At 46.8% G+C, this 25,229-nt stretch overlaps 1 protein-coding gene across 2 annotated transcripts; it reads left to right on the top strand.

Moving 5' to 3' along the window:
- Positions 1-795: 795 nt before the first annotated feature.
- Positions 796-23,421, top strand: map1ab (microtubule-associated protein 1Ab). Of its 2 annotated transcripts, XM_088377891.1 has the most exons (7): positions 796-1,122; positions 2,180-2,281; positions 10,391-10,473; positions 10,612-10,749; positions 11,270-20,768; positions 20,838-21,070; positions 21,159-23,421. In XM_088377891.1, exons 1-7 carry the CDS (start codon positions 852-854, stop codon positions 21,312-21,314), a joined length of 10,482 nt encoding a protein of 3,493 aa, XP_088234017.1. In that variant the 5' UTR covers positions 796-851; the 3' UTR covers positions 21,315-23,421. The 2 variants fall into 2 exon arrangements, with proteins under 2 accessions (XP_088234017.1, XP_088234018.1); XM_088377892.1 differs by lacking the exons at positions 796-1,122; positions 2,180-2,281 and adding an exon at positions 5,614-5,753.
- Positions 23,422-25,229: the final 1,808 nt, after the last annotated feature.

The raw sequence follows: 25,229 nt of genomic DNA, 5'->3' as shown, positions 1-25,229 counted from the left end.
AGTGACGAGAGAAGCTTCTTTTCAATCAACAATTACAAATTTTGCACAACACACTTTTAAAAAAAAAAAGAAAAAAATCTTTTTCTTTATAATTTTAAATTGTCTCGTTTTTGGATAAACAGCTTGTTTACCACCTGTAAAATCGTATCGAACGTAAACTCTGATTTTTAAAAGGTTCTCCAGCAGATGGCAGCACCTATCGATCTTGACGCTACAACAGGCTTCGTTGGTCAGGATGACATCATGCAGCCCCTTACAGGTCAGTCTTGGTACTACTCAGACATGAGAATGTGCGGATTACACTTTAGAACTGGTTAAATGTTAAAAATTGGTAAATTTGTACCGCTCTAGAGGATTTGAGAGCGGAGTAATTAAACATTTACAATTGTTGCCTTCTTCCTTTACTCTTTCTCTCTCCTTTTAACTCTTCTTATGCTTTTATCACGTTCACTGTTCTCTCTCTCGCTCTCGCTCTCTCTCTCTCTCTCTCTCTCTCTCTCTCTCTCTCTCTCTCTCTCTTGCTCTCTCTCTCTCCCCCCCGTCTCCCCTCTTTCTGTCTCTCCCTCACCCCATTTCTCTATCTCCTCACTCTCACCCCCTCCTTCCCTTTGCCCTCTATCTTCGCTTTCTTCTCGCTCTCCCGTCACTCACTTATTCTTTTCTCTCTCTCTCTCGCTCTCTCGGTCTCTCTCTCTCGCTCATCCTCTCTCTCTCTCTCCCACCCCCCCTCTCTCTCTCCCACCCCCCGCCTTTCTCTCCTCCTCCCTCTCCCTCATCGCTTACTCAGCATCCTCTCACTCCCGCACTCCTCCACCGCGTTCGCCATCGCCGCCTGCACATGTCCGGTTGTCATGGCGATGACAGAGTCATCCCCGAGGCGTGTTGCCATGGAGATGCTGGCGCGGGGTGCTCTCCCGGCGGTGGAGGAGGACGAAGGGGGCTCATCGTGTGTGCGGCTGCCCGCCTTCGAAGAGCTCCTCCGGTACCGCGCTGGTGGAGGAGGAGGAGGGAGACGACGACGCGGGCCACCCTTCAACCGGGCCGGCCACTACGTTCTGGTCGTGATCGGCGACGTCGTCACCGAGCAGCAGCTGGACGCCGCCCGAGGGCACATCGAGGCCGGTGAGTGCATGGCAGTGCCCAACTCTGCCGTCCTGCGCGAGAAGTGTTCAACTAATGCAAATGTACCAACGTCAGCACAAACATCCTGTAAATATTGGCGCAGCATTGCACCATTGGCGCAGTCGCACTTAAAAGTCCCATTTCATTTCCTTAGAAGTTAAAAGACATCAAATGAGCATTGAGCACAACATTATTTCATTATTTTCAGCGTCGCCGTTATTTTTCATATTTTTTTGCTGTTTGGAATGGTGGAGGACGTCCGCATCACAGTTCAGAGGTGCAGGGTTCGATTCCGGCTCTAGCCCTCCTGTTTGGATGTTCCCCCCATGCCTCCTCCAGGTGTTCCAGTTTCCTCCAACATTCCAAAGACATGCACTTTCAAGTTGACTGGGTTGAGCACTCCAAATTGCCCGTAGGTGTGATTGTGAGCGTGAATGGTTGTTTGTCTATCAATGCAGTTGGCTGGCGACCAGTTCTGGGTGTGCCCCTTCTGGGTGTGCCCCACCTACCCACCCGCTGCTGGGATAGGCCGTCTTAAGGAGAAGCTCTTTGGAGGATCTCACTTTTAATTTTAACTCACTAAGAACACACACCTGCATAATATTAATAATATTAATAATAAAATAATGTCGCATTCTATTGTATGTGACTCAATTACCGCATATAAAGTGGCAAAAGTAGTATATGTCAATAATATCAATTTAACGGTTCTTTTTTGTCTTTGTTGTTGTCCCCTTGCTATATGTGAATCTCTTTGTAATAAATGAAGTATTGTATTTTCCTCCTGGTCTTGTAATCGACTCTCGGAGAACTCGAGCTAAGAGTGAGTCAGCATTTGTAGGAACAGACTGCGAGGGAACACATAAGGTCAAAACACAAAAAAAAAGCTCCAATGCGTTTTATCTTGCCGGCTTGAAACATAATCCTACTTCCTGCTCTCACTTCCTGAATCCAAAAAGTGTCTAAGATGAAACTGTGAAAAGACTTTGACTTAAAGTTTGTTATATAACCAATGCCGCAGGGACTGAAAGCTTCTTCTTTCCTCTTCCCATCACAGGAATCCGATCTTGGGACGTGGACCTCAACCGATGCGACCTTGAACATCAACTGCAGCTGTTCATCACGCGCCACTCCGCACATTTTTCTTCCGATGTCAGAGGTCAGTGCGGAGCGGCAGCTCCTTTTGGTTTGACCATCTTTGACCGATAAAAGGCCTGACGAGAACTTTGTAGTCTTGTTTAAGATGGAATTCAACAAAACGTAAACAAACAATGCTGAGGGAACAAAGATGGTGGAAGCCACCACTGTTGATGTCCAACATCAATTGATGGAAGGGGAGGTGGGGGGCGTGGTCACAAATAGATGAGAGGAACATCACAAACATCTTCATAGTGGGAAAGTCGTGACCTGCGTTCAGGCCTACGTGGTGCCGACAAGATGGATTAGGAGGCCTGCGAGCAGCTTCATTAGTTTTTCTTTCAACTTGTTCAAAGGCTTCTCGCATTCAAGTTCCTCCCGCGTTCACTCCAGAAAACACTTTCAAGTTGACCGGGATCACCTTCAGTCATGAAGACTGTCAGCCATTATCGATGCAGCAGAATTACAATCTTGTGCAATTCAGACGTTCTCACCGTGAGCTTAAAGAAGTATTTTTACCGCAGAAATCCGAACAATCGGCCGTTTTAGCCTCTTACCTCACGTCACATATCTTTGGTTTTGCTAATGCCGGTTTAGTACTGTTCTGTTCTCAGCCTTCGGGATTTTGCCTCTGAGATTTAATCGTTTTCGTAAGGTTGGACTCAACTCACCTCAACTCAACTCGACTTTATTCATAGAGCACTTTAAAACAACCACCACTGCATACAAAGTGCTGTCCATGCAGCAAAAATGAGTCCTACAACAAAGACAAAAGAAAATGAAAGCCATAATAAGAGTAAAACATCACAAAACAATCTCAAGTCTCATGCTAAGTCAAAAGCCCAAAAATAAAAATATGTTTTAAGATAAGTTTTAGAGGGGCAGAAAGGAGGCTTCCCTCACAATAGACCTACAAAAAAAGCCTTTTTTGCCTGCATAAATAAGAAAGTCAGTCATTTTGGTCCGAGGCAGACATTTTGGGGTACACGGGCTCTCTCTAGTGGTAAGCAAAGATGTACGTAAATGTTTAAACTGTTTACAGCATAGTGTTGTAATAGTGTCAACTTTGTTGTTGTTTTTTAACACGCTGTAGTACATTTTTAAGTACAAGATGATGCAGTCGGGATTGTGTTTCTCGGCTCGACAAATGAGACTTTTCCTATATTCCTCAAAATTTCCCGCCATGAAAGTCTGCGCAATGGCCACTCAAAAAAACAAAAACAAATCAAAGTTAAACCTAGCGTGACGCGGGGGTTATTGTAGAAATACATCGTTGTGATTGTCATTGTTGCTATAATGTGGCTGATCGGGCAGTAAAGCAAAAGTGTCCGCATTGATTTTTAATTTTGCTGCGTAACACTTGCTGTCCTGACCTCCAGCGGCCCGTGTCACAGCAGGTTTGCTTGTTTGCTTCGCCTCACTGCAGCACAAATATCGGAGAGTGAGTCTGAGATTTAAAAAAAAAAAAGAAGCTCAGGGAGCTTTCACCACTCCCGTGGGATCCACGAAGGCTGAGGATTCACTTTCCGTACGATCACTTTGACCTTGTGACCAAACAGCAGTCACGCTCGGGCGTTTCCTCCCCTGTCACGCAACACACACACATAGCAACATCCCGGCCGGTACATCTTCACGGATCTCCTGGTGAGGCGGAAGTGTCTTTTCTGCTGAGTCCCACCTCGGTGCACTTTACCTCGATCTTGTGCTTTCGAGTAAAAACACTCAAGTGACTATGCTGAGGCAGTCAGTCGAGTTCAGATATTACGTTTGCAACAATTGTTTGTTTGCTGAAGCGTTGAATTTGTGGTGCCTTCGTGTATCATTTGTTGACTCACGGAATCAATGACGTGTGATGTAAGCTAATTTTTGCGCAGGTTGCTCCGTGTGTGGATGGATGCTTGGAGCGTTAGTCAACCAAACTGGTCTCAGCACTTTTGTGCATGTTTGAAGAAGCAACAAGGCTCTGTGTCAATATTTTCTCTTTTATAGCCATGCCCAAGGCTTTGAGGGATGTTGTAGTGTCTTAAGACATCTGCTGTACAAACAGATTGCTCACTTGCTTCATTAAAATGGACAAATTGCAGTCACACTACAAACACATCCGGGAGATGAATTTGCTTTTCTCCATCTATACTCAGCCGCTGCTTTGCTGCACTCATGGTGGAATAAGTTGATTAGTAAAATATGTGTCCGGAGGAAATAGACTGTTTCTTAATTGCCTTTGGTGTTCTTTGTAAAATTTCAGGTGGGTGGGAGCGTCCTTCCGGAGTGCTTCATTGCGTCATGTATTATTGAGATGACACTTTAATTATGCAAAGCACTGATATTGATCCCCAGTATTTCAATTGGCAGCATCATAGGGAGAATTATTATTTTGGCTCACTTTATCTAGCAAAATGATTCATGTTTTCGACAACCTTTATGAGCCTGGCGCACAGCCGAAAAAAAATTCACATTAAGTAGACACACCTAGTGGAAGACTATTCAATTGTTTTGAATAGATCCAAGTTAATATTATTAATATAATTGATTTCCCATGCCACACTTGTTTTAATCTAATGAGGTAGATTACTCTACCTTTAAACCAATTTTACTGCTCCTTCGTCCTCAGCTTTAAGCGGCGGCTGCCCCGTGTGACGTCATCAGAAATGACCGCACGACGGGGCAGCTTGCTGGTGCAACGTTACGTGCGCGCGCACGCGCAACACCCCATATGAGTTAACGCTGAGCCATGGTTTCCCCCGCCCACCCCGCAACCCCCCCCCTCCCATCGCGCTGCACTGTGCACCAGCACGGCTGTCTGCAGATGGTCGTTGCAGCATCCTGGCGCGCACCGCATTAGAACGCACCGCACCTGCATATGCCAAGTTCCTCCCTAGCGTCTATACACACACACGTACACGGGTGCACACGCACACACGATGGCCGCTCATCTCTTCTTGTAGTCGCGCAACTCAACGGGCAGGTGTCACGTCCATCGCAAAGGTACGTGCTGTTGTTATTCTCGGCTGACAATTTGCGCGTGTGCTGCATGCTGTGATGATGCTGCTTTTTCTTTTTCGACCTGTCACTCCTATTTTCCAAACGTTTTTTTTTTTTTTTTGCTGCGCGTCATGTACTGTGGAGGAAAAGAAGGAGGACAGGATCAAGTAATTTAAATGTGGCTTGACGTAAGAAGAGGCAAGTAGTCCAAGGCTTGATCCAAAGTAACGGGATTAATGCCGCAGCCGACTGGTTAACTTGTGCTACCTTGCTAAAGGTTAGATGGACAAATACCTACGCCACCACGCCCCCTCCCTCCCTGCTTTGAAACACCTCCGCAACGCACATAGAAAAAGTGAGAGCTAGCGCAGGTGCTGCAAAACGAACTCAATGACCCTGGCAGGCAGGCGCAACTCTTAAAGCACTGGCAATTGGTGGCCAGTTTGTCGTCATGGTTACTAGTTGGCAGGCTGGTTTTATGATGGGATGGCCTCAGGTTGGTGACTATGCAGGTTTGTGGCTGGAGTGCTTCTTTCTGATGATTCATTCATGGCGCCTCACTGCAGTGAAGCCACCTACTGTGTGTGTGTGCGCGCGCGCGTGCACGAACGTACGTTTGTGGGCTAGAAAACATGCTTGTTTGTTAGTATTCAATCTGAGCAGGATCTAAAGAAGGATAGTGACTCAGCAAAACTTTCATAGGCGTGCGTGGATTTGTTTGCCTTTTTTTTAATGTACAGTTCAATTTTGTGTGTTTGTGTTGCGTGCTGTCTTGAAGATTAGCAACCGGCTCGTCGTACAAACGAGATCACGTGACAGAGCAGACGGTTCATTTAGATGAGGTCCATTGATTGAGCTCATCTTCATGGAAACACACGCACACACTCAATCCATCTAATAAGGAGCTTAAGCACTGAGCGTTATGAAACGCCTTCAGGCCCTCAAAGACTCTTCCAGCCAGGACCAACTCATTAACATACTTCATTAAGTCGTCTTATTAAAGTGTTTCAGCGCTTCTGTTATCGCAGCCAAATGTCTGTATGGAGAGTTTTGATGGCTTGCCAAATTTGGCTCAAATGGCTGATGTGAGGAGCAACCAAAAATTGAAATAATAATAATTATAATTAAAATAATATAATATTTAATATTTATAATATATAATAGTATAGATAATTATTATAGGAATATAAATAATGATTATTATCATAAAATCAAAAATATCATAGCAATTTATGATAGCACAAGCAAAGCAATTTTAACCTTAAGTGAGCAAACCAGTTGAGACTGCCTCATGGGAATATGAAACTGAAGGAATTGAAGGTTGACAAGCAAAATAGATTCCGTTCCGCCTCGGGGCTTTCATGGTTCTCCCAAAATGAAGCGATAGCAAGCCAGGAGTGTCTGGAGTGTATGACAACAATGGTGGAGATTGTCTATAATCTGTTTGTTTTACATCAGAAGCAGCAGTATGCCCCCCCTCCCCGCCGCAGTCCTCCTTTTCATAAACGAGATGAGGCTGCCCCATTTTCTGCAGGATTTTCTTACTGGGGGCTGCAGAAATTGCGCTGGTTGCAACACACGGAAACCGGGATTATCTCCTGGGAGCGGCAACATCACGATGACGAGGCAAAAAAAACGCAAGAGATGAAATGAACGCTAATGGCGCCGGGCCGATACGCCGACATGGAGAGCAGCTGCGGGCCCGTCCTGCGATGCCGGCCGGCCGGCTGTTGGCGCAGAGCAGCGGCGGCAGTAAACATCGATCCCTCCTTGACAAGCTGCCCCCAAGGAGACTCCGCTCCGTCTCCACCGTCCTCTCCAATCTGCTGACTCGGCCATGTGCCCGAACCCGACTGCGACTTTCCAAAATAGACGGATGGATGGTCCTGCAGACTACTTGTTTTTTTATTTTGTAGTTTTTCCCAAGCCGCCTGCTGCTTTGAAAAGAAGCTGGGAGTAATTCCATTGAGGGGCCTCTTGCCTCAGAGCGTGGCCTACTAATAGTTCTGCTGCCAATTTAACAGCCTGTCACCTCTGAATGAATTTTTTTTTCCAATTTTCTCCAGCCCGTCCTTAAAATGTCCCCTACACAGTGGAACGTGACATTCCTGTGCTGTGTTTTTTCAACCTCGACAGATTGAACGGCCCATCCCGACACGTAGGAAGGTCTTTCACATAAAAGCGTGTGATGGATGAGAGGTCGCCAGCGTCCACGTTGAAAAAATGCTTCTGCCCGACTCCCCTGGTGACAGAATTGACGATGGTGTTCCTGTGGTGATTGGGAGAACGGTCGCGTGAAAAGCGAGTAGCAGAGAGGACTGAAGACGCAGCCCTGAGGTTTCCCACAAATTCTAAATGAGCATAGAGGAGGTATTCTTTCCCAGTCCCATACTTTGGGTTATGTTTATGACAAAGTCCAGTATAGGCTTTGAAACCTAAACTTGTTTCTGGAGCAGGAGTCGCCTGGCTGAAATGTCAACTGCTGAACACAAATGGGGATGATGTAACAAATTTGGAGTAGCAAATTGTTTAACTTCAGGACGGATGCCATGTGAAAAAACAGCATCTGGCATGAATGAAACGATTCAACTAATCTACAAATAGAAGCAAAATGTATTTGTCGTTGTTCCGTCCCTCCGCTGGACGTCAGAAATGAAAATGCAAATCATGATGCAACAAACAATGCGATGTCAGACTCCAGAGAGTCTGCCGTTCCAGATACGGCATGCACAACAGAAGCATTGTGGGGATTTGTGCTGCTACCGAGCAGTGTGGGGAAGTGTTTACGCTGGCCAGAATGACACACAAATACACACTCATATGTTGCCTGTTTTGTGTGTGTGTGTGCGTTATCTACACTTCCTTCAGGACTTTGAGAGTGATGTCATCGTTGGCATGCCACACAGCGATGCCGCTTGGCCAACATCTTGCTGCTGGCTGCAGCGACAATAGCTGCCTTCTCTCTCTCCCTGGGTGGTCCCTCCCCCCCTTGCTAGGGAGTGTTTGCCCAAATGTGTTGCTTTTGGCTTGTAGCTTCACCCTGCCAGTCAAAATTGTCACCAAAGTTCAACATGTCATAAAAGTACCAAAATAAGAAGCACGATGAACCCCCGTTTATCAGTGCAAATGTTAGCTAACATCGGAAACTCGCAATTGTCGCAATTCACATGACGATATTCGGCGCACAAGATGGACATATTGACTTTCATGACATTGGCTGTTTCCTTTTTATTTTCCGTCTGGCTCCCCATGACTCAATCTTCCCGCCGCGACAATCCTGGGAATCCTGCCTACCGATTAGCTCCCATCAATGAAATGAGCGCCAATATCATTTGTAGTTAACGGGCGATTAGCATTTGTCAAACTGACGTGTTGATGAACTTTATTAGCGTAATTAGCTAACTTCAATTGAGTTCACGTAAACTGGTTGGATGGCTCACGTGGGCGGTGTGTGGGCGGGCTATATTAATTCAAATGGCAAAAGCGGCCTTGCTAAATCACCCGCGTCCTCCATTTTGTTAACAGGGCAGGGGAAGTGAGCGTTGGGTTTTAAACTTCACGCATCGCTTTTTATCTCTGTAACGACCCGCGAAAGCCAAAAACGGACAGCCAGAAGTAGTACGTTTGATTCTTCAAAAGTTCTCCCTATCACAGTATTAGACACGTGGAACATTATCTGGAGCAGGCTCCTATAAACGGAGCGCGCTCATTTCGGGAGTTCACATGGATATTTATATCAAACGGGTCAGCAGAGGAAAAAAGAGCAGAAGCACCCACTTCTTCCATACCAGGAATGAGCAACTTATAAATGATGGAGGGGGCCATACATTTTCATCAGTGCTACTGGAGGGCACATAAGACCACACACTTCAGAACCAAATGTACAGTTTGACAAAAATGAAATACAACAAAAATGTGTTTATCGCTGGAGCGGATTAATGGCATTTCAATTCATTTCAATAGGAAACATTGATATGGTATACAAGTAAATGAGGTGAATGTGAACAGCAGCACAATCGTAAACATTAATTAAAATAAAATAATAAAATAAATAAAATAATGCTACACTTACCAGTAACTACTCTCACATAAAATAATAAAATAAAATAATGCGACTCGGTAGCACTGGGTAGCACGTCCGCCTCACAGTTAGGAGGGTGCGGGTTCGATTCCACCTTCGGCCCTCCCTGTGTGGAGTTTGCATGTTCTCCCCGGGCCCGCGTGGGTTTTCTCCGGGCACTCCGGTTTCCTCCCACATCCCAAAAACATGCTTGGTAGGCCGATTGAGCACTCCAAATTGTCCCTAGGTGTGAGTGCGAGTGCGGATGGTTGTTTGTCTCTGTGTGCCCTGCGATTGGCTGGCAACCGGTTCAGGGTGTCCCCCGCCTACTGCCCGTTGATGGCTGGGATAGGCTCCAGCACGCCCGCGACCCCCGTGGGGACTAAGCGGTTCAGAAAATGGATGGATGGATGAAAATAATGCTACACTTACCAATTACTCTCACATACGTAAGCATTTGAAAAATCAAATGAAACAAAATAATAAATGCATACAAACCGTGTCGAGACTATTGAGCGAAGTGTTGGTAATACAAAAAGATGATTAGCTCCATGAGCTGATAATTGTGGTCATCATTTTTGACTTGGCTAATTATAAGATCCCATCTGTGCTGACACAAAATGGATTCGGAAATGTTGCGTCACCGGTGGGCCGAACAAGCGCCACAATTGTGCTGAATGTTCCTCTTGCTTTGGAATGTTTGTTTATACACAAAATCGTTGAGCGCTACTGAGCATGTGGAGTAGATTGCGGAAGACAAATTCCGATTTCAATATCCAGCAGACGCCAGTGGCCTATTTCCAACTTGTGTTTTTCTAGTGTTGACGCACAAGTGGGTTGCTTGTCTCTTGTTAGTGATTGGCCTGTAATGATGCAACCAATGGTCAGAAAATAAAGCTAGCAGGTTTAGATGTTGCTAATTGGCATTTGTAGGAAGATTTCAAAAACAACACAATGTGAGCGCAAACGCATTCTTTTGTCTGGCGTCGGCTTGAATATTCTCCTGGTCACGTGACCCTAATTAGCCATTTGAAAAGATGGATGGATTTCAAACGCAGTCTTTATGTGTTGACCTTCGTTTGTGTGCAGGACAAAGGACTCTACACCACAGAAGTGATGTCCTCGAGACGGTGGTGCTTGTTAACCCTTCCGTAGAAACTGTCGTAGCAGAGGTAAGCTCAGACGCCACCTGACCAGGGTGTCCATCATAACATAAATGATTTAGAGTGCGTTCCTCCGTCAATTACTCTCTCAATCTTTTTCAACCCTTCTGATGCATCTTAATGGAGGTGTGTCTTTGCGTTTCCCAGATCCAGTGTCTCATCACAGACTCAGCGGGCCACAAGCTTGTGATCTTGAGTGGTCCAAGCTCGGAACACGGTGGCCTCCTTCTTCAAAGAGGGGTTTTCACCCACGACACCTTTGCGAGTATATTTTCTGATCCTGGGGTGAGTCCACGCTACCTTACTAGTCTACATATACATGTTGGGTAAATTTTTTGTTAAGGAAAGACAAGCCATAATTGGCACTGAAATAACAAGCAAAAGTATGAATTAATCCAAATTTACTGGGAATAACTACTGGGAATAGGATATTCTTTTTGGTCCGACAAGGCAAACTAAGAACAAACAAAATGGCCGCCACTAAAGTGATGGTTCTCTTAAATTCATACAGTATTTTGTTGCACAACATTTTCAGGAAATCAATGTAACCAAGAGTACCTCCAACTGAACTTGCCAAAGGTGAAAACATCAGATTGATCTAAAGAGCACTAGTCAATGTTCTAATGATGGAATTCATTGGTGGAAGGAGCTGAAACCTCTCAGACCAGACGAAGGTTACCATTGTTTTGCTCCAAACCATTTTAATTTATTATTTCAAAATAAACTTCTGTATGTGACAAAGTCCCAAAATAGCAACAGTAAAAATCGATATCTTGATCAAGTTCTGCCTTTTCTCCTTCTGCAGGTCATTGAACTTCTTGGCCCATCCATCCCTAAGCAGCAGGCTGCACTTACCGTGTCCTGCCGCGGGGAGGTGGGCTGGAACTCCGTGGGACAGCGGCAGAGCCTTCGGGAGTTCCTGCATTACAAACTAAACCCTGATCCTGTGATCCTCAACATGGAAGGGGTCACCGAGTTCAGCGAGTACATCTGTGCCACGGTTGACGTGCCCTCGCCCTTTGAGCTCCTGGAACCACCGACATCCGGAGGATTCCTGAAACTGTCCAAGCCGTGTTGCTACATCTTTCCCGGCGGACGTGGCGACTCGGCTCTCTTTGCTGTCAACGGCTTCAACATCTTAGTAGATGGCGGCTCTGAACGCAAAGCCTGCTTCTGGAAACTGGTCCGGCACCTGGACCGTATCGACTCCATTCTGCTCACTCACGTCGGTGCCGACAATCTCCCCGGGATCAATGGAATCTTACAGAGGAAGATCGCCGAGCAGGAGGAGGAAGGATCTCAAGGCTCCACCAACGGTACCGATTGGCTCAAGAACCTGATCTCTCCAGAACTCGGTGTGGTCTTTTTCAACGTGCCGGAAAAGTTGCGCATGCCAGAATCTAATCTTAAAGTCAAACGCAGCATCGAAGAAGCCTCGCTGACTTTGCAGTACCTTAACAAACTGGGAATCAAGCCCGAGCCTCTCTATCGAGTAGTCAGCAACACCATTGAGCCCATTACGCTGTTCCACAAGATGGGAGTGGGCCGCTTAGATATGTACGTTCTCAACCCTGTCAAGGAAAGCAAGGAGATGCAGTTCCTCATGCAAAAGTGGGCTGGCAACAGCAAAGCCAAAACTGGCATTGTTTTGCCAAATGGCAAAGAAGGAGAAATATCCGTGCCCTACCTGACATCAGTCACCGCCTTAATTGTCTGGCTTCCCGCAAACCCTGCAGAAAGGATTGTCAGAGTCCTCTTCCCGGGAAACGCACCTCAAAACAAGATCCTGGAAGGCCTGGAAAAATTAAAGCACCTTGACTACTTGCGTTATCCCGTGGCTACGCAAAAAGATATTGCGTCAGGAGCACCTCCCTCTGGGCTCAAGCAGATAAAGCTAAAACAAAGAACGGAGAGCAAAGAGAGCCTTAAATCTTCCCCCAAGACAACCGCAAAGGTCAGCAAGGAAAAAACAGAAGGACAAGATGATGTCGGCACAGAGACGAAGAGCGAGCCCGTCAAGGAAATCCCGTCGGCGAAAAAGGACACAAAAAAGACAAGCAAAACGATCAAGTCTAAACTTGACATCCCAGAAAAGAAAAAAATTCTCAAGGAAAAATCTTTGAGAAAGCACTCCAAGGAAAGAGTGTCAAAGATGGATGAGAAAAAGGACAAAGAGAAAAAAGAGATCAAGAAGGTCAAGAAAGATGAGTCTGCTAGAAAAGACGAGAAGAGAGACAGCAAGGCCAAAGAGGACAAGAAAAAGGACCCGTCCAAACCGGAGCTGAGAAAAATAGCAAAGCCTGACCTCAAACCACTCACGCCAGAAGTACGAAAGACTTTACACAAAGCGAAAGTGTCCAGCAAAACAAAGATCGGAAAAACAAAACCGGCAAAGGCCGAACCAAAGCCAGAAGAACCAAAACCTCACCAAGAAAAAGTCCAAAGTGGAGAAAGCATTCAAGCAGAGCCAATGCAGAATGAGGTTCCTCCCTCTAAAGGCCTCGCCGAGGACACCCAAGTGGTCAAAGAAGTAGCTGGAGATGTTCTGAAAGCATCCGCTGGTGAGGACGACTTGCAGATTGCAGCCCAAAGCCTTCCCCAAGAGAAGACAGAAGAACCAGAAAGTGTTCCGCCTACGACGGAGCCTCCTTCAAGGGAGGAACCGCGACTACCGGAAGCTAAAGACAACCAGAAAGAGATGGACGAGACTCAAATGTATGAGGATGAGGGAGCTGCATCTCAAGATGAAGATGAAGATGCTCCTGATACTGCTGAGGCGAGGACAGAAGAAGAGGAGGAAGAGGAGGAGGAAAAAGAGGAAGAAGAGGAGGATATGGGAATTGGCGAAGAGGAAGATGAATTCCAGTTGAAGGAGCATGACGGGATGGACAGCAGACATGAAACAAAAGACAAATCAGAAACTTTAGCAAAGGGTGACACAAAAGAGGATGAAGACGAGCTGGTGAAGAAGGCGGAACTGGAAGAAGTTGAAGATCTAGACGTAATAGCCGACGAAGAGCTCACGGGTGAAGGTGTGGCTAAAGAGCTGATGGTCAGCGAGAGCAAAGCCCACACCTTGACTCGAGCTGAGATGGAGGAAGAGGAAGAGGAGGAAGAGGGCTACCTTTCACATGTTGCTGGGACAACGGCGCCCATAAGTGCTCCTGGAACCGGAAAGGCAGCGGTAGAACCCATCTCCTACATCCAAGACGAGACCATTCCGGGCTACTCCGAGACAGAACAGACCATCTCCGACGAGGAGATCCACGAGGAGGCCGAGGAACGGATCCCGCACCTTCAATATGACGTCGGTTCCCACGACGTCTCGGTTCCGGATCAGACTGGGTCATTTGTAAACATTCACGGCATGAGAGAGATGCAGGCTTCGGCCGGGAAAGGTTTCATACCTGACGTTCAGGAGCAGTTGTCGCTCTTTACCAACATCTTCACTGCTCCTCTGGCGGAGGAAGAACACGTATCTTCTGCGACGTCCATCACAGAGTATGACAAGATGTCCTCTCTGCCCACCTCGTTGGCTGAAGACCAGTCTGTCGCATCCACCGTGGCTCTTGAAGAGCCGGCAAAATGCCGAGTGGCAAGTGAGCAACTTCTCTCGTCTGGAACGCTTTCACCATCGTCTCTCGAAGACAAGTCTCCTTCGGCTGACTTGCATCTTCCTCTCGAAGATGCAAAGAAGGTTCCCGATTCCCACGATGATGACGATGAAGAAGAAGAGGAAGATCAGACCCCCAATGTTGATATCTCACTGGAGAAACTCCAAGAGGGCTACGCCTTATCTCAAGAACCAAAGTGCAAAGAGAAGGAGGCTGAAAAGCCGTCCGGTCCTGCATCTTTTGTCGCCATGTCCATAGAAGAAGACAAACTGGTCCGCTTTCCGGTAGAAGAGGAAAATATTGATGCGGTGGCCTCCAAAGGTGTCTCCTCAGTTGTGCCGACCAGACCTTTTGGCTCGGACTCTGTCACCTCTGAGAGCGAGGAGCGTTGTTTCAGTCCAGATGACATCACTGTCAAAATGGCCTCCCCGACCCAATCGGGACCACCCAGCGCATCTCATTCTCCTTTTAGACATTCTCCTGATCTGGACCTCCCTAAGCTTGCCACCTCAACTGGAGACAAAATCGGAATGAAGAAAGAAAAAGAACAAAAAGACACCAAAAGAGAGGACAAACCATTTGTCAAAGAACCTGAACCTGTCATGGAGGCAGAACAAGACACGGGAAAACAGACAACCACTAACCCTAACCCTAACCCTTCAACACAAGTTCAAGCACCTTTGTCAGGACCAAAATCTCCCACCGATGAAGAACACGATAAATCTGCAGAAAAATGTTTCCTTGACGACAATGAAAATAACAACAAAGGCACTTTAGATGATGACGACAAGTCTGTAGTGAAAACAACTGTCACCATCAAAGCTTCTGAATTACAACAAATGGAGGATGAGAATGAATCGAAATCTGCTCCCCTGGAAGATGTTTGTGATGTTTCACCTATAAAAGATGAGAAGGTAGTGAAAGATGCCAAACTTGACACTGATAAACCTGCAACAAAAGAAACATTTGATGCCATCATGAAAGATGACCTTCAAGACTTGGGAGCAGAGACCGGTCCTTTAGCTAAGTCGCCCGAAGAAGCAACGGTTGATGACCATGAGCTCCAAACCATGGAAGAAATCAAGAAGACAGATGATGTTGTGGCTGAGCGTGACGAAACGAAACAGGAGGCGAGAGATGAGGACAGATCTTCTGACATTTTTACCACAAAAGCAGAAGAAACAGAGATTCAGTTTGTTCACAGCACAGAGGCAAAGGATGATCGTTCAATTGAAAAGCCTTGCGAGGAGGACCAGCAGGAAAGGAACAGCAAGGATGAAACCACGGACGATAAGATCATCAAAGACGATAAAGTAGAAAGCAGACCCGTCGCAGACACGCAGACGAAAAAAGACGAGGCAGATACAATGTCGAGTGAAACTGTTTGTATGGCGGCTGCACACATTACGGCCAAAGAAAAGGAACAGGAGATCAAATCTTCCATACGAGAACCATCGCTTGCAGACAAACCGGACAAAGACGCAAAAATAGCGCTAGACGCTTTTGCTAACGACATACCCGTTGCCGTGGAGATGGCAAGTGAGAATATCTATGAGCAGACCACTCTGCAAGATGACATTTCTGCTCATGACAAAATGGACGCCATCACCGACAAACTGGCCAAGAAGGAAGAAGTCGTGGATCAAAGCCTTGGTATCAAATCTGAGGAAGAAGATGAAGCGACTGATGACGAGACTGCCGAACCCACTAAAGTGGAACCCAAAGATTCCGTTGTAGTAAAATCTATGGCAGAAGTGGATAAGAAGATGGATACAGAAGAACAACAACAAAAGATGGACACCAAAGAGATACAAAAGGAAGAAACTGACGAAAAGCATAAAAGCTCTAATGGTGTACTGAAGAAAGAGGAACTACAAGATGTTGATGTTGTATTGACCCAAACAATGAAAGACAAACAGAGCCCCGTTAAGCTGAAAGAACCAACAGTGTTGGAGGATGTTCAAGAAACGACCAAAGATGGCAAAGATGTTCCCAAGGACTGCTCGAAGGAACCAAAACTGAAAGAAGTCAAATCTGAAGAGATCGGCGAGAAATTGGTGAAGGATTCAGTTAAGCAGCACGTTAGCGACAATGAAGCCTTGAAAGACAACAAAGGAGAGCCCACCATACGTTCAAATGGAGACAAACAAGAGACAGACACAGAATCATTTGACAGAGAAAAGATCCAAAAGACAGTTACCAGGGGTGACGTCAATGAGGTGTACGGGGGAGCTAACGAGAACATACCTGGAGAAGAAACCTTCGACACAGTGACCGCACCTCCAAAAGAGGAGAAACAAGAACGTGATCAGGTTGCAACAGTTGTCATTAGCTCCAAAGAGAAGATGGCGAAAGAAAAGGATGATGCTCATGTTGCTGAACTGAGCAAGGAAAAAAAGATGGAGCAGGAACAGGAAAAAGAAGCAACCTGTGAGACCAAAGATCTGCGTGAGACCAAATCAGAAGAAATCAAAACCACGTCTGATATGAAGGCGGAGGAGATCAGCGACAAAGAGAGAGCTGAGGTAGAACATGCCAAGGAGAAGTGGGAGCGAGAGGAGTTGCAAGAGAAGGAACTGGATGAAACCAGGATGGAATCTGCACAGGCAACATTGGGAGATACGGTCTTAGACCAAAGGCCTGCCTTCCTGGTGCAGTCTTCTGATGAAGACCAGGAGGAGGAGGAAGGTGAGGAAGAATATATATGTATGGGCTCTAGACCTTTATCAGTTGAACTGAGAAAATCCCAACCTGACTCCATTTCTACCATCCAAACATCTACATTGAGCGATCGAGCTGAAGAGGCTGCATCCAGACCGAGCATAATAGTAATACCAACTCTAACCATGCAGGAACCTTCAGTGGATGAAGACATCAAAGACTTTTCAGCAGAAGAATGCGGTCTTTCTAATGACGTCGCAAAACCCGCAACTGCTCCTTCAACGACCACCCACCCGGAGCTGTCTTCAACTCCTGACTCGGGAACTTCTATTCAAAATCAAGAACCGTCCTCTGATTTATCATACACTCAGACAGAACCAGAGTCCGGCTCCAGCACTGAGAGTCAATTCAAAATCCAATCTCCAATAAGTCCTGGTGCTGGGAAACCTGACAAAGAGGCTGAGCGGGAAATGGAAGGAGAACGGGAGACGGCTTCTCCAGGATTTGCACAGCCTTGTTCGTACTTCCTATTGGACAAAGACTCGGATGACGGCAGGCTAACTGATGCTTTGAAATCAGAGGAGAGCACTGAGAACGGACAACAAAACCAAACTTTGGATGCATCCAAATATGACCCATATGAGAAGCCCGTTCCAAAAGATACTGCCACTCGAGAAGGGACAGGTGTGTTTGAAGGTCCGACCCTTGAGATTAGCATGGATGATAATAGGAGGATGAGCCAAACCAGGTCAGCTGTGTTCCTACACGAGGACCAAGTCAAAGAACCAACGTCCTTGAGCAGAATTGATGACGACAGCCCGCAGAGTGACAGCCACCAAAGCCCATCACCAGAAGAAGAAAACAGAGAGAAAGGGCAAGAAGAAGAGCGGGAACGAGAGCAAAGAGCCGACGTGACTCCCGCTGACAAGAGTTTTTCAGCTTTCAATATGCAAGACAATAAAATTTCCCAGGAGTCTTATAGTCCCAAAGAGGACAAACCAGAAAAATCTGAGAAAGAGAAGGAAGATACCCAGGAAGGAACTTCAGGAACGTTACAGACAGGAGAAAGGGATCAGGCCTCTAGTGGTGGTGTGCTTCACTCCGCTGGGCAGCAAGAAACCTGGAACCAATCAGATGTCAGCACTCCGTTCACACAAAAGGACACCGCAACGAAGGAGACGGAAAAATCGTCCAAAGACACGATGGCAGCAGAAAGAGGTATTCTACCCCAAGATGCTTCATCCTCTGCAAGGGAAGAGCAAGAAGGTAAACTGAAAGCAGGCTTGGGCTCCTCGTATTTAGATGACAACATTCTTGCCTCGGACAACAGTCAAGCCGTGATGGACTTCCCCAAAGGTAAAGAACATTTGGTAGATGTACGCTTACTTGTAGCAGGTGAAGATTTCAACGTTGATGATGACGATGAAGACGATAATGAGGAAGAGGAGGACTCCAGTGATGTCGACATGGAAAAAGGTGCCAGGGAGCAGTCTGAAAAAGAATGGTGCGGACGTAGTCCTGATGATAATACGATGCCTTCTGAGGACTCAAACAAAACCTCTCCTGAGTTGAACTTCCAAAAAGAGGAGATGGCCTCCAAACCTACACCTGATCAAGCCTTTATGACGTCCAAGCAGGACACAAGTCAAATATTCCAATCTGGTGACACAAACCTTCTGGAGAAGGAAATGGTCTATGGAGCAACAGCTGCTGGTATGACCACATCTCCCGAGACCAAGAGCGAAGCCGAAACGACAACAAGTGCTGTCAAAGAACCAAAACCTCTCGAAACAAAGGAAAACAAAACATGTTTATCCCCTGAGCCAGCATCACCCAGAATCGCTGAGGGTGTTGCTTCCTCTGAGGTCCAGCAGTCACAGAACAAGGATGAAGACAAAGAACCTTTGTCGCCACCATCAGAAAACAGTTGCCAGTCATCACCCACGAGCAACCTCAGCAGCTCAACCTCAGCAGTACCATCAGACCGACCCACGTCCGTATCTGTGCCTGCCTCTGGTCTTCTTGCTCTGCACACCGACACCTATGCCGATATCGGACCGGGTGGATCTGAAGGATACTCTGCTGTCACTCAAGTGGGTCCAAAAGATCAGCAGCACGAAAGCCATCCGGATGTATGTGGACCAGTAACCTTAAGTGAAGATGACCAAGAAGACAACCGAGTGGAAAGTTCAGATCTGACTGCTAAAACCGAGAACCAGCTTTCCTGGTTACCTTGCGCCTTCACCACCTCTTTAGCCAGTAACACATCAGCCTTCTCCAGTTTCACTCAGCATTTAGAAGACGCTGCGAGCAATTTAGCCCAGCAAGTGCCATTGCTCACTAGCGGCTCTGTAACCTCAGCTTCTGGTGGCCTTCAGAGAGACGAGTACATGGAGGTGATGACCAAACCTGCAAAAGAGTATCCTCAGGCTGAGGAGACCAAATTGTCGTCATCTGTTGGAGCAAGTATTGAGCTCTCCTCGTCAGAAGCTAGTTTTGATGTCTCTTCACAAAGGGCTGACAGGGTTCCTCAAGGGCCAGCAGATCTCGTATGTGACTTTGAAGGGCAAAACATGTCTGGAGAGAAAAACACGTCGTCATTACAAACTACGGAAAGTAATTTGAATACAACAGATCCGAAGACTGCCACGACTATTGCGTCGTTACCAGAAGTGCTGATGCAAGCTGCTCCTTACGCTGCCTCCGTCACCTCAGCGAGTCCAGGTGGTGCTATGAACACCTCATGTGCCGTCGCAGACCCTCCACAAGCAGAGGGGGGAAAGCAGCCGAGCGTGAAGACCCCACATGATGAAAAGGAGAAGATGATGATCCAAGATGAAGGAGACCAAGAAACAAGAAAAACCGACACTGCGGTCGGTCAAATGGAATCAAAGTCCTCAGAGGATGAGATGTGCAAAGACAGCACCGAGAAGATGAAAGCTGCAGATGTCAAGTGGGAAAAAGAAGCCGACCTCCCAGAGGTTTCGGAGAAGCCTCCAGAGAGATTGGAGGCAAGGCGAAGGAGTAGCATATCGGATTGGGAGCTGCTGCAGAAGCCTGATGATTTCCCAAGTGCCCCTCCGCCAGGTTACGGTGACCGAGATGAGGAAGCCTTCGAATGGATGGCAAGCATCCACGGTGCCTCCTCAGAAGCAACCTTGAGCAAAGCAAAAACCGATCATCCGTCAGACTTGAACACAGGAGCCTTCTCTGCTTCCTCTCTGACTGATTCCTCTTATGACTACAAACAGCGTAAAGGAGAACTGTCTCCTTCCTTCATCAACCCGAGTCCACACCAGTTCTCCGGTGACGAGGGTGAAGAGGACGACCGAAGCGACCGTTCCCAGGAGGGAGGTGATGCGGTCCACGAGCAAAAATCTGTGAAAAGGAAATCGCACAAGCAAAGGCGTCACCATGGAGACGCCAGTCATCAGTTGTCTGGTGTCACTTTAGCCGGAGAGGAAACACCTCCCACATCGGTGAGTGAGTCGTTGCCTTCGCCGTCCGATTCTGATGTGCCGCCAGGAACCGAGGAATGTCCATCCATTACGGCCGAAGGCAACCTGGACTCAGATGAAGACGCTGAACATTTACCTGCGGACAAATTGTCTGCCCCTGGTGTTGCCGGTGGCCAACGGCCCTCATCGCCAAGGGCAGCTCAGAAGACGCAGGATCCCCTCCCTACCTTGGTGAAGGACCCACCTCCACAACCTCCCCATCCACATGCGTGCATGGTGGATCCAGAGGCTGTCCTTCAGGGCGTCAGCAGCACAGGAAAGACCTCTCAGGCTACCAAGGGTCTCAGGAAAGCCAAACCCAAATCAGCTTCTCCTGCCCGAAAGGGGGACACAAAGAAGAGGTCCACCACGCCGGTGAAGCAGGCCCACAAGGACTCGGCCTCACCCCGATCAGCATCCCTCAGGAGGAAGGACCTGGAGAGGAGCTCCAAGCTGGTGAAGATGTCAGAGAACCAAGGTTCACAAAGTGATATCCTCAAGGGCCTGGTCAATGGAGTGAAGAGCAGTTCAGGTGAGTTTCATCTTTGAATGAAGATCTCAAGACACTGGGACAGTAAAAGAATGTTGGCCGTGTGTTCAGGAAACAACTCTCAGAAAACTCCTTCGGCAGTCCCGCCCGGACCACCGGTCTACGTGGACCTGGCCTACGTGCCCAACCACTGCAGTGCCAAGAACGTGGACCAGGAATTCTTCAAGCGGGTGCGAGCGGCGTACTATGTGGTGAGCGGTAACGACCCGAGCGGCGGGGAGCCAAGCCGCGGGGTCCTGGACGCCCTGCTGGAGGGCAAAGCTCAGTGGGGCTCCAACCTGCAGGTGCTCACGCAACCGCTTGGTTTTGGATATTTCCATTTATCAACCATACTCGTGGTCTGATTGATATTTGCTCTTTCTGATGCTGAAGGTGACCCTGATCCCAACACACGACACGGAGGTGACCCGCGAGTGGTACCAGCACACACACGAGAGGCAGCAGGACCTCAACATCATGGTCCTGGCCTCCAGCAGCACAGTGGTCATGCAGAACGAGTCTTTCCCCGCCTGCAAGATCGAGTTCTAACTTGACCACAAATGATTTGCCTCGTCGCCAAACACAATTCGGGACCAAATATAATCGGTTAAATATAGCTGATTATCTTTTTTCCCATTTGTTGCTAAATTTGATGAAATTGCCGTACTGATCACTTTGAGGCATATTTGCACAGTCAGTCATAACATTGTTATCTATTTTTTTCTTTTGACTCTATTCATTTGAACGGAGAGCCGTCCCTAATCATTTGACACTCAAGAAATATAATTCCTTATCATTTTAGTAGATCTCGTTTTTCATGTATTCGTAAACTGCAATAATCTTGCAGGTGTCCCTAATGAAGTGTCCTCGGCCCAGATCATCTTGCTGCTGCTTTATAATTATTAATTACATTTTTAGATTTTATTTGAGATTTTTGGATTGTTTATGTCCTTATCCCAATGCTGCTTTGGAATAACTTCAAATCATTTATTTCATTTTAATTTCTATTTTAATAGTATAATACATTTTTTTTTAAAATGTATTTTAAATATTTTCAGTCATGATTACCTCTCCGCTACCTGAGAAACATTGTCATTTGTGAAATTTTGTGTGGATGTTCCTGACAAGGCGTCTGACGACGTTTCCGCACTAAAACGAATCACATTCGCGAAAGTTTCTCATCATGACATCGTCTTGGAGACGACAACACTAATGTAGCAAACGGAAGCTGGTTTTTCAACCAAGCAATAGGACCAGACCAAACACAAAATTCCAGAAAGGCCGTCAAGTCCCGTTGGATTTGAAAAACAAATACTAGGAATATCTTTGCACCAAGCCAGAATGCACTTTTTTACCGAGAAGGAAGTGGGAGGGGTTGAATTGTTTGTATTGAAGCACAGAGATGACCTCGTTGCAACATGTAAATATTGATCATAACAGCAACTATTTATAAATGAGCATGAATGAATGTTCAGGGAGGCATTTGTTGGAATATTTATTTGATTTTGCAAATGCTGCATGCTCGAGGCTGGTAGCTGAGAATGTCGTCCCAGTTATTTCTTTATCGCGCTAATATTGCAAATAATTCTGCTCTGTGTCTTTTGACCAAAACATTGGTCGTTTTGGGCTTAGTTAACGCTAATTCAATTTTCCACCAAGATGACTGATGCATTCCCGAAAACGAGCAGTTAGCAAATTGTCTCGCACTAAATAACCCAAATCATCTAACCTGATTTTGAAACCATAATTTGAAACCCTAAATTGAAACCCAACTGTAAAAGCCTAATTTGAAACTTTAATTTGAAGCCTACTGTGGAACATGAAATCTCTTTTCAAACCCTGCGTTGAAGAGATTTCCAATTTTCCAATTTTATTGAATGCAGCATCAGCATGTTGGTACTCGTGATGCGTTTGAGCAAGCTTGGGAATGTGAAACTCGGTTTGATTTAACGACGACATAGAAGACGACTTTTTCGACAATGCCTCAAAGTTCTGAACAAAACGTTTTCAATCGCGTCCGGATGTGATTTTCTCGGCTAAGGTATAATCTTTACTATGGAATGGAAAAAGTATTTTTATGAATGTAGATGCACAGACTAACGACTCAAAAGTGGATTTAATGGCAACCCGGTCATTGCAAGTTTTCTGACGACGCCAAAACACAAAAGCAGTGACGGCCGCCCCGCCGGCCGCAACCTTCTCCTGACTACGACTTGAAAAAAAGGTCCAAACGGTCAAACACAACACGAATGTACCGCACGCACACACAGCAACATACACCCACACGCTTTGTACATATCTCAGAACGTAACATTTTGGCTTGGACAGTGATTCCACCTCACCAAGAGAACATCATGTTATCCTCTTGCATGTGACTCATTTGGTTCTAATCCTGAATGTAATTGTTGAACATGGAAGCAGCGCTAACGCTAAGTCTGAACGCCAATTTCAGATTGTGTGCTTCTGTTTAGTTCTGTCGTTATCAAGATGCTGTACAACGCTAACTCTCTCTGTCTCTCTCTCTCTGGAAACATAGCAACTTTCTTCCTCTTTCAACTATCGCTGTCTCTCTCTGGTCAAGTAGAAGTGCCGTGCACGCATTCATCGTAAAAGGGAAACAGCCCGGTAATCATTGATTAAAGTACATTCAACTCGATGATGTGTGTGTCTTTTTTTTTCTTCTTGTGTTGTCTACGAAGTACCACCTACATTCAAATGTGTACGTTAAAGCACTAGCCCTACTTTGGGGTTTCCTACCTACTTTGCTACCTTCCATGCTCACAAGAGAGGGTTCCATAAGGTTGTGGTTAGTGCCCTGGACTCACACCCCAGCGACTTGAGTTCAAATACCCATGGGACCAAATAAATATTTTATCATGGAAAAATTTGCAACACAGGGTGAGGGGTTAGTGCTAGGGCTGGGGTTTGGGTTAGAGCTAGGGTTAGACCTAGGGTTAGGGTTAGTGCTGGAGTTAGGGTTAGAGCTAGGGTTAGGGTTAGACTAGGGTTGGGGTTAGGGTTAGAGCTAGGGTTTGTGTTAGAGTTAGACCCAGGGTTAGGGTTAGACCTAGGGTTAGGGGTTAGGGATAGGGTTAGAGCTAGGGTTCGGGTTAGGGTTTAGAGCTAGGGTTGGGTTAGGGTTTGGGTTAGAGCTATGGTTGGGGTTAGGGCTAGGGTTAGAGCTAGGGTTAGACCTAGGGATAGGGTTAGAGCTAGGGTTAGGTTTAGATCAAGGGTTGGGGTTAGACCTAGGGTTAGGGTTGGGGTTAGGGTTAGTCGTGTCGTGAATTACATTTCCCGTTCACCAACTGAACGGATCTGTGAGTGAACGAGTCAGTGAGTGAGTGAGTGATTTGCATTTCCAGTTCATCGCGAGAACGGATCAGTGAGGAAACGAGTCCTGACATTCCCGTTCACGAACGAGTTAATGGGTGAACTGCCTTCCTTCCCGTGCATCAACGGATCAGTCAGTGAACGTGTTGCGTCTCCCTCCTGGCGTGAACTACCGTATTTGCCGGTGTATTGGTCGACCTTTTTCGATCTAAAATCGACCGAAAAAATCGACCTCGACTTATACACCGAGTCATAAAATTTAACTTCGTATTCATCGCTTCAAATGTGATGGTAACCAAGGCCGTTTCTCGTGCATCTCATTGTGCGTGGGTGTGCGTCCGTTAGGCTCATCAAACAGCGAGAAACTGAATCATTATAAAGCGTTCGTCGCATTAACACGCATCCTCAGCAACAATTTCAAATATTCTCACCTCAATAATGGACATCGAAAGCCAGACAGCGACGATGACTGCTAGGGGGAAGTACTGGGTATTGAGCGAATGTGCGAGTCATCGCACGTCAAGCAACGACAATAACTACCGGTATGTAAACATTCAATCGCCATGTCTAAATGAATGTCGTTGGCACTTAGAAAATACTCGCCAAACTTGGCCAGACTTCCAGGGGAAGAGGCCGAATTTTCACTTGTTCTGGCCGACCGGAGGAACCAGCCGAGGCGGACACTTTACGGCGGTTGAGTCGTTGGTACTTAGAAAATATTCGCCAAACTTGGCCGGACTTCCAGGGGAAGAGGCCGAATTTGCACTTGTTATGGCCGACATGGGGAACCAGCCGAGGCGGACACTTTACGGCGGTTGAGTCGTTGGCACTTAGAAAATATTCGCCAAACTTGGCCAGACTTCCAGGGGAAGAGGCCGAATTTTCACTTGTTCTGGCCGACATGGGGAACCAGCCGAGGCGGACTCTTTATGGCGCAAGAGCCGTGCGCGAGTGCGCGGCCCGCTGGAAGTCGAATGAGGCTCTGCGATTTCATCCGCGGTGCTTATAAAGTGCCGATCCGCTCGGCGGGAGCTATTTTCGGCCACTTGGCGCGTGCGCATGGCCTCCCGGATGTGCCGGGCGGCGTGCGCGAGCTCGCCGGCCGCTGGAAGTCGAATGAGGCTCCGCGAT

This window comes from Syngnathus floridae, chromosome 6 (assembly GCF_059516105.1).
Source record: "Syngnathus floridae isolate MCC-2025c chromosome 6, RoL_Sflo_1.0, whole genome shotgun sequence".
Lineage (NCBI taxonomy): Eukaryota > Metazoa > Chordata > Actinopteri > Syngnathiformes > Syngnathidae > Syngnathus > Syngnathus floridae.
The sequence above is the reverse complement of the archived record's forward strand: the minus strand, read 5'-3'. Positions and strand labels throughout refer to the sequence as shown.

What these genes read in the sequence shown, in the direction of transcription:
- map1ab (XM_088377891.1), top strand. Translation starts at nt 852, where the DNA reads ATGGCGATGACAGAGTCATCCCCGAGGCGTGTTGCCATGGAGATGCTG. An exon ending in GTATATTTTCTGATCCTGGG is followed by an intron (nt 10,750 to 11,269) that starts GTGAGTCCACGC and finishes CTCCTTCTGCAG; the next exon opens with GTCATTGAACTTCTTGGCCC. An exon ending in AGTGGGGCTCCAACCTGCAG is followed by an intron (nt 21,071 to 21,158) that starts GTGCTCACGCAA and finishes CTGATGCTGAAG; the next exon opens with GTGACCCTGATCCCAACACA.